At 44.9% G+C, this 9,720-nt stretch overlaps 1 protein-coding gene across 1 annotated transcript; it reads right to left on the reverse strand.

The window, feature by feature from the left end:
- Positions 1 to 5,197: 5,197 nt before the first annotated feature.
- LOC105448009 lies at positions 5,198 to 8,546 on the reverse strand. The gene is made up of 7 exons (XM_011686368.1): positions 8,406 to 8,546; positions 7,881 to 8,177; positions 7,193 to 7,411; positions 6,345 to 7,004; positions 6,166 to 6,244; positions 5,388 to 5,860; positions 5,198 to 5,275 (listed from the first exon to the last, which is right to left on the reverse strand). The coding sequence occupies exons 1-7, from the start codon at positions 8,544 to 8,546 to the stop codon at positions 5,198 to 5,200; spliced, it is 1,947 nt and encodes a 648-aa protein (XP_011684670.1).
- Between the last annotated feature and the right edge of the window lie 1,174 nt (positions 8,547 to 9,720).

Below are 9,720 nucleotides of genomic sequence, written 5' to 3' on the forward strand. Positions count from 1 at the left end.
TTTAATTTTGATCTAAAACATTTTTTCTACCTCTCATAGTTTCGACGATATTCACGTCGGAAGAAAAAAACTGATTTTTTTGAAGGGATAATTTCATTATGCATTAATATACGTGCTATGTCGTGCATATTTTACATACTTGATTCTAAGAGTATCCTGCTGTCATAAATAATATTTCAAAAATTGCATTTTCGAAATAATATTTCGAAAATTACGTAGTGAAATTACTGCATTTGAAATAACTAGTAAATCATTTGCGTTTAATTAAATTTCGAATTTATCACTTTATTGTGCAACATCAAGTTGATATTATTGCACGCCATATTAATCGCTAGAATAAGCTCCTGTATATTTTTGTAAATTCCTGCATTTATTACAATTTCTTTCGGTGTAAACGCAACAATCACCTTCTCGTCGAGTTTGAGCTCGTAGAATTTGATCTTATTTTCACCGGGGCGCACGTGTAAGAAAGTACAGGGAAATTGAATCTCGCTTAGTGCCACCTCCCACTGGCCATGCAGATGTATAGAATGCGGTAGTTCCGTAATGAAGGAAGAGGTTGTATTATCGGGAAAATGCTTCATACTGCTATTGCTCGGTAGAACCATGTGAAATTGTTCCTTCTCCATTTCTAAGAGAAATTAAATCCGAAGCAGCGATCCAAGAATCGAATTTACTGGGATATCCGCGCCAACTAACTAGCACTTGTTTATTAGCGCCGCGACCTCTACTCTTTATCACGCGATCGACGATAAATTGTTCTTCCTGCAAGTTTTTCTCAACTCGAGCTAATTCTTGTTCATAAAAAATTCCGTCTACGACTTCTCCTGCTAAATCAGCTAATTCATACACGGGGGGTTTTCGCCAAACGAGAACGCGATGAATCCGAAATATCTCCTCGCTCCACCGTGCTTCGTATCCTTTTTCGAAGGCAGCTTTCGCACTACTGATACGCACGAAATCGCCGACGCGGAATTTAACCTTTCGCCCACGCTTCTCGCTCGACACTTTGCCCTTCGGCCAACGACGAGTTATATTTTCGCGCGCGATACGTGCGTTTTCTCTCGTAACTGTCGCCGGTTGCATTCTGGTGGACGAGTGACGCGTGTGATTGTAAGCTCGCACAATATCCTGTAAAACATCGAAGTAACGACGTGTATTTTTATGCGTGAAATACCGCCACATTCGCTCTTTCAACGTTCTGTTGAAGCGCTCGACGATGGCGGCTTTGACATCCGGATTGCGCACTACACGAAAACGAATGTCGTTTTCTTTTAGAAATGCCTGCAACGTCCGACCGATAAATTCCTTGCCCTTGTCCGTTTGCAGATATACGGGCACTCGTCCCTCACTTCTCGCAAGTACGCGCTGGAAAGCATCTTTTACGCTGGCGCTAGTTTTGTCCTTTATCGGCTCTACCCAGACGAATTTGCTGAGTACATCGATAATCACCAGTAGATAGGAATACCCGTCGTTGTAACTCTTGAGATTCCGAAGCTCGATCAAATCGGCCTCCCAAACGTCGTCGATATTCGTCACGTTGTAATGTAGTCTCGGAAATTTTCGCTGCAACGGACGATGCAGCGTGTACGCGTCTTGTGATTCGAGCCAGCGAACGATATCGTCGTGCGTGTAATTTGGTTTAGCGGCACGTGTAAGATTTTCTACAGCTGAATAGCCCGCGTAATGCGACGGATCGTAGTAAAATTTTTCCAGCCCCGTCATTACTACTTCAGTTTACTCCAATCGAGTAAGCGTCTTTTCCTCGACGGTAGAGAATCTCCGAGATCTCTCGTAAAAGTCGCAGGAGGCTCGTTGGGTCGTGAGTAAGCCGATCTTTTCAGAAACCACGAATAATCTGCGGATTTTTCCTGCTGCAGTCTCTTACGTTTTCCCGGCGCTCTTCTCTCAGGCCTTTTCTTCGGCGCCACACTCGTTCGCGTTTTCTTTATATTTGGCGTGGAACTCGCACGAGGCTGAATTTTCTCACTATTTCTCGAAAAAGAAGAATCAGCAATCTCTGCTAATAATTCTTTATTTCCTATCATTACAGAACGGGTATTCAAGTCACGGAGTAATCGTGCGAACTGAGCTCTTCCTGTTGCTTTCACCGATTTTCTTTCGCGCATCGCGTCATTTATCAGCTCTGTGATATTCGAATCTTTCAGCTCTTCGCCGTCTATAGTGACGACACCATGCTCGTTCCAACTAATTCTAGCGGGCACCGCTGTCTCAAACAAATGTCTTATCAACAAGCCTGCACGGGCGCGATAAGTTTTCGGCACACTTTCCAGCAACTTTTCGCGGCTTTTCGACGCGCGAATATACTCTCTCGTGTCATTTATATCAGCAATACTGCTAGAGTGCGGCGATTTGCCGGGTGAGAGATCATGAAAAATTTCTTCGACTGCCGTCGTCTCGTCGCCGTTGTCCTCATTCTCCCCCTCGTTGCGTGTCTCACCGCGTTTTTGTCTTCGCGCTGCTTGAAAAAAGTGCAGATATCGCCAAAGTACTTCTCTATACAATTTCCATCTCTCTTCTTCGCTGCGCGGTAAGGGGGCATTAAGAATACGGCACATCTGAGCATCGAGTCTCGTGAGAGCGGTTCCCGGTGTTTGCACACTCATATTCTCCTCGCTTTCGTCGGTGTTGTTCGAATTTGCGATGTTTTCTTTTGCATCCGCGTTAATTGTTGTTGGTTGTTCCTGCCGCATTCTTTCGAGATTTTCCGTGAAAATTAAAACCATCTTTTTAGCCCTTTTCATAATCTTGGCTGTTTATTATTCGATAATTCACGATAATAAAAGCGATAATACAGGACCTATAATGTAAGATAAAAATCCACCCCGCTGTACTAAAAGTTTTCTTTTCTCCTTCCAGTTGCCACCGCGTTTTGTCACAATACGTTGTAGCGTCGTTTTGTATTTGCTTAATCGATTCTTTTCACGTCGATCGAGCGGCACGTTGAGTGTATTAAAAACGCATTCGCAAATACTGTCGACGAGTTTTTTGTCCGCTGTGCGGAGAAAGGCTGAGCGTTGATTTTTATTGAAATGACTCACTGTCTCGAGAAGACAGGCGTTTCTTCTTCCGATTGAATGTCTAGCGATTTTCATCGCTCTGTTCGATTTTTTGCTCTCCGCCGCTGCCGTCTTCTTCATTGCGAGAAAAGTGATATACGACTGATTCGTGCGAGCGCAGATACTCAGTTTTTATGTGTAACCGGTGGAAAACGATTTACGCGGAACGTAGACGTAATGCGTTGTATCGTCGGGAAAGATACACGTTCAAAATCGATATTCATCGAGGGTCGATTGTTTTAGATCGAGAAGCAAATATCCATGCGGTTTTGTCGTAGCATCGTAGTAGGCCTCTTCTAGAAACTTCGGATCGTCGGGATAGACTTGGCGTGCCAGATGCCGTATTTGTGCGCGATCGCAAGGGTTTTTGAAAACCACGATGTAATTTGCATTGAGAGATATATCGCGTTGCCCACGACCCTGATGGAAGAGGTTTTGTGAGATAAGAATGACACTGAGTTTCTTATGATGACTGCCTTTGGTAAAAAGATCCACGATCGCGTCGCTCGACGACGATTCTCTCATAAGATCGTCGATTATCACTAATTTCGGAAAGCGGATCGTTCGAATAATCTTCCGAGTGAGGTAGTCCTTCACGAAATTCGATTATATTCTTTCTCTCATCGCCGCCCTTCTCTCCCTCCTCCTCACGTCCTCTCCTTACTACTCCTTTCTTTCCTGCCCACGTCTCTTTTCCCGCCACGTCGTATTGTAATTGACGATATATTTAACATAGCGTCTTGCCACTCGGCGTAGTAGAACAAAACTCTTACGAAACGAAATGATTTTTGCGAAATGGACATGCACTGGAAACATCCCTGGACGTCTATCGTATGCGGTCCCACCGGATGCGAGAAGACGATCTTCGTAAAGTCTTTTCTCCGACATATATCAAGCATGTCCGACGTGCGTTTCGTAAGAGTTTTGTTCTACTACGCCGAGTGGCAAGATGCTTATCGTCAATTACAATACGACGTGGCGGGAAAAGAGACTTGGTCGGGAAAGAAAGGAGTAGAAAGGAGAGGACATGAGGAGAAGGGAGAAAAGGGCGGCGATGAGAGAAAGAATATAATCGAATTTCGCGAAGGACTACCTCGCTCGGAAGATTTTTCGAACAATCCGCTTTCCCCGAAATTAGTGATAATCGACGATCGTCGACTCGACTTCCTCGCGCGACTTCAAAAAGCAAAAGACACGAAAATGGTGCTTAATGGAAGTAATAACAATAATGGGAGGTGAGCTCGAGTTAGGTAGTTAAGAAGAGCGGCAGATAAGCTCATCACCGCGGCGGGGGGGTCACGCGGCGGCCGCACGCTCGCGTCAGCGCACACCCGCGCGCGTACGCTAGCCGAGGAGCACCGCGGCGACCGAAAAGCTGATTGACGTCGCGGTGAGATCGACACGAGTGGATGAGCTTATTCATACGTCGATGTGCTCGCGATCAGCGTATAATTCTGACGCTACGCGAGCGCACACCGACGCGGACGAGCTTGTCTCTCTTGAAAGACTACGACGACAACGACGACGACGACGACGACGACGTCGACGATGAGGAAGATGACGGCCGGGGAGGGAAAATAACGCGTTAGGAATCGTTTGAAGGAGTTGGAGGAAATTGCAAAGTAAACTTTTTCACATGTTACAAGTTGGAAATATTTTATTTTTTATTCAACAATTAATCTAAATAGTGATGAAAAAGAGAAAAAATAAGATATTTAAAGTTGTTTTTATATTCAAGCATATTTACAAATAAATATTTTACAATGTTACTTACTATTTTTACAAATGTTAATTTTTACATTTTTACATTTTTTTTCTTAATCCACTAGGTTGTTGTTTTTTCTTCTTAAATTACATTACATCTTACGCTATCGGACGGAAAACGCAATATAACTTAAAATCTAACTTAAAGTAGCTGGGTGTATGTGCGTGTGCGAGAGAGAAAGCATGATTGGGCTGAGGAGGAGAAAGTTGTTATTCGCCTACAAATCCGTACGGGAGAGAGTAACGATTATTGATAAATCTATGTTTTACAAATACCGGCGCACACGTCTTTGTTTCATCCCGCGTTACGATATCATGAAATGCGGTGCGTCGAATCGCTCTAAAACGCAAATTTATCGCCGCTCTAGTTGTTTCTTCTTCTTCTTCTTTCTTTCCTCCTCCTTCTCCTCGCTCACCCCGCTTTTCTCTTTCTGCTATTAATTTCTTAATACTAGCGAATTTCACGCACAAGAAATTATTATAGTTTAACGTAATACCTTTAATTTTACAAATTTCATGCGTGCGATCCGACGCTGTACGTACGACATACGCGTAAAATTTCGGGCCACCCGACACGAACGATTCAATGTAACTACCGCGGCCATAGCTCTCAAGCTCGTCTGTCATATCCCCCAGAAAATTTCCCGTAGATGGTTCGTACTCGCCCGGATCGCCGGTGCTTAAATAAATACACGAATCGGTATCGTAGTACAAAACTCGCCTATCTAATAATTCTAAATATTCGTATAATTTTAATCGTGCCTGCGCTGTCGTGTATGCCGCGATCACGACATTCGTCATCGGCGAAGATGTAACTGCCTCTTCTCGCAGTCGCCACGAAACATACATTCTCTCGTCGTTGACAGGTAAGATGTCAGTTATCTCGTGCTCGGAATTTATAAGCAAAGCAACGAACTGTTGATAGTCTTTTATGATTACGGTCTGAGGCAGATTACTCCGCTGACCAAATTTTCCCCAGAAAGAATTCAGACAGAGCTTCGCGACCGAACGTAAACCTGGATTTCGTACGATATTATCTCTATTGAGAACTGTTAAGGTTTTCGCTTTGCGGTATCGGGATCTCGGATTTCGATGGGGTGAAAGAACTATATATTATTCCTTAACTGAACTTTAATGTGTGTGTCTTTTAAATACAAGAAGTTGTGAGCCACTTGCGAGTACAAGAACAGAAGTCAGTGAGTTCACAGTGAGAGGACCACTAAGTATAAAAAATAAAGATAGGATAAAATAGTAACTATAGATCAGGGACGCCATCTATTTATCCCTAGCAGGCGAATTGCCCTCTCAACAAGAACGATACCCTCGGTTTCCTCGTATTCCCGGAGGTAACGTTCCTTCGCCTCGTCATTCACACATTCGCCCGGCCATCCACTCGCCTCCTATTTTAGTTGCAAAAATGAGTTTATATACGCGGTGAATAAACCCCCCTGACGTGTAACCGATTTATAGCGTGTGACTGTATTGCCAGATTTCACTCACGCTTGTCACGAAATAACTTTTCTCGATAGCTTTGCGTACTTCGCAGGATACCCAGGTACCCTCGAATTCACGATCGACGGGCTGATCATGAGTACACTCGGCCTGCGAGAATGTTTCACAGCAACTCCTGCATAAGGCGAACAGTAATTTCCCCCGTACGCGGTAGGGTAATACAAGGTGAAAGAGATCACGTAGGGGGAGTACTTTACGTTGGACGAGACCTTCGACCGAATCGAAATTGTAGTCAGGCGCTGCTCCGATTAACGAGGAACATTCCTGACCGATATAAATAGCGGGGTGACCGATCGGAAAGCCACCCGTTTTCAGTATGTACAGGTACAGAGAACACACGTCGACATAACGTATTTTCTCCGTACCCGTGACTTCGCAATACGTCGCGATATTTCCCATACAACCATCGAAGAACGCATCGCGCGGATTGAGAGGCGTGGATTTTATTACCGGGTGATTAGCGACAAATTCCCGCATCTCATCGTTTTCACGCAAATCCTGGTCGAAAACACACTCCCACTTCTCTATCACGCGATACCCCTGTGCTTCAAGACGACGTGTTGTTGCGATCGTTTCGTAGCGCTTTTCCAGCGTGTCCTCGCGATTTGCGGACAAGAGCGGTTTATTACGATTTATAGGGTAACCCGTCTTATAACCGTGCCAGAAACACCCGTAAAATTGAGATACGTAACGCCGTGTATCGTTTTCCGCCGTCACCGACTCATAATATCCATCGACGCGTCTGCCGGTTATCTGATGTTCTCGCCCTCGCCCCGCATGAATTATAACACGATCGATTTCCCGCTCCTTCCATACCAGCCACTGCAGGGCTTTACGCGAATGGTTATCTGCGAATCTGTAGCCGCCTCTTGAAATAATCCTATCTCTTCCTCCCGCAGAAGGTTTTTGCGAAAAACCTTCATGCAAGTGGAAGCGATAGTTGTACATTCCTCGAAAGGACATACATTCCCGCGCTCCAAGAAGATTTTACGGAAGGCCATGCAGGCACGACGAAGGATATCTACGTCGTTGCGGCAGTATTTAACTAATTCACGCTGGAAATCAAAAACAACGTTTTGCCGAGACATTTCTGCATGCCAGATCATAAATCGTTCGCGTTCCTCGGGTTTCATTTGCTCAGGTGAATAAGCGTACATCAGGTAACGGGCCGACGTAAGTGCGATTTTCTAAGGTGTTAAAAAGGTGCGGGAAGGTACCTTTATCCGCCGTGCCCTGCAGCCCAAAAGCTTTAGGTAGATCGGTTAAACGCATCGGCATATAATTTACGCTATCGATGAATTTCGTTCGCCCGACCGTCATTACGACAATTTTCGACCCGTTTAAAATCACTTGCGGCTTTACTGTTACCCCCGATTTTTCTACTAGATATTTTAAAATAAATTACGCGTTGAACGATTTTGCGTTATGCGCGATGCAGATAATTTTTTTGAAACATTTCATCGGTCGCGTCGCGAAGTCGACAAACTCCTTCACAAGATCGAGTCGAAATATGAATTCGCGTACCCCGCACCAACGGCATCGCTTCGTCATGTCGTCTAATTGAACATAGGTTTCACAAATTTGCTGCGCGACACACAGGATCGGCACGTGAACCTTTACACTACTTTCCGTACCCTCGAGCGTCTCGTCCTGTCGCGTTTCAAAGTCGTAAAACGCGAATGCGACACGTCCGTTTTCTCGCTCGCTCTCGCCTACGAAGTCATTATCATGCACACGCCGCTCTTCGACCTCTGCTTGCAACGCCGTACCAGCGCTTGTACCCTCTCCCAGGTTTTCGCTCGTGGCTTTACGTCGAAAAGGCTGCATGTAGCATAAATGATTCACAGACTAAGGTGACCGACATATTTTACAGTAGGCGATGTCGCATTTGTGTGGAGAGTTAGTTTTTACGAAACAATCGCAGCCGGTGCAAATTTTAACGGATTGGCAGATACTAGCGCGTGATTTCCCGTCGTATGATTTTTTTGCGCGATGCCGGGCGAAGCACGCGTTTCCGAAAAACGTACAGTTACACACAGCGCATCTTACACTTTCCGCACCGGGACGCTCGCACGTGGGAACGCTGTAACAACTCGGACATATTTTCCCACAACGATGCTTACGCCCCTTACGGTAACCCTTGTTGCACTCCATACAATACCTCCCTCGATATCCAGCGGCGGCGGTCATATTCAGAATCTGATTGTAGTGACGCGAATCCTCGTAATCAGGAGACGCGGTAGCGTCTCCCGCCAAGTATATTTTTTCGTTATTAACAGAGACGCTACAGTGTATCCTTTACTGGACAGATAACGACTCTGTAGGAATAAATTATTATTTTTTTAATTATTTGGATAATATCGGTAAATGCCTAATTTTGTGAAAAAATCTATTTCTAATGACAATACTGTAACAGCGATATCCATAAGTGCATTTGATACATAAGCGCATAAAGTGTATGCATTTTTTGCCCGATATTATGTCATTCAGATTCGTCGTCGTCGCCGTCGCCGTCGCCGTCGCCGTCGTCGTCGTCGTCGTCGTCGTCGTTCGCAAATTTCAATTTTGTCCCTCGTCTCTCTTTTGGCTTTCTCGTTTCTCTCACGACTTTCTCGTCTGTTTCTTTGCTTTTTCGTCTCTCTCACAACTCTCTTGTGGTCATCATTGAGGAAGTGAGTGTCTACGTGTTTGCCATCGAGGAATTGAGTGTCTAGGTGTTGTCTAGGTCTTCGCCGTCGAGGAAGTGAATGTCTACGGGATTGCCATCGAGGAACTAAATGTCTAGGAGTTGTCTAAACCTTCGCTGTCGAGAAAGTGAGTTTCTACGTGTTCGCCGTCGAGGAACTAAGTGTCTAGGTGTCGTCTAGGTCTTTGCCGTCGAGGAAGTGAATGTCTACGTGGTTGCCGTCGAAGAACTAAGTGTCTAGGTGTCGTCTAGGTCTTCGCCGTCGAGGAAATGAATGTCTACGTGTTCATTGTTGAGGAACTAAATGTCTAGATGACGTCTAGGTCTTTGCTGTTGAAGAAGTGAATGTCTACGTGGTCGCCGTCGAGGAAGTGAGTGTCTACGCGTTTTCTAGATCTTCACCATCGAAGAAGTGAATGTTTACGTGGTCGCCATAAAAAAAGTGTGTCTACGTGTTTACCGTCAAGGAACTAAGTGTCTACGTATTGTCTAGAACTTTGCCGTCGAGGAAGTAAATGTCTATGTAGTCGCCGTCAAAGAATTAAGTATCTTCTAGGTCTCGCCTCACTCTCGCCTTTCTCGTCTCTTTTACAGCTCTCTCGTGTCTTTAACAATTTTCTCTTCCTCAGAACCCTTATCTCTCTCATGACTCTCGACTCTTTAACAATTCTATCGTCT

Source organism: Wasmannia auropunctata, unplaced genomic scaffold (assembly GCF_000956235.1).
Source record: "Wasmannia auropunctata unplaced genomic scaffold, wasmannia.A_1.0 LD336090.1, whole genome shotgun sequence".
Lineage (NCBI taxonomy): Eukaryota > Metazoa > Arthropoda > Insecta > Hymenoptera > Formicidae > Wasmannia > Wasmannia auropunctata.

What these genes read in the sequence shown, in the direction of transcription:
- LOC105448009 (XM_011686368.1), bottom strand. Translation starts at nt 8,546, where the DNA reads ATGACCGCCGCCGCTGGATATCGAGGGAGGTATTGTATGGAGTGCAAC. An exon ending in AGCGTCCCGGTGCGGAAAGT is followed by an intron (nt 8,178 to 8,405) that starts GTAAGATGCGCT and finishes TGCTACATGCAG; the next exon opens with CCTTTTCGACGTAAAGCCAC. An exon ending in GGAATACGAGGAAACCGAGG is followed by an intron (nt 5,861 to 6,165) that starts GTATCGTTCTTG and finishes TACGAAATCCAG; the next exon opens with GTTTACGTTCGGTCGCGAAG.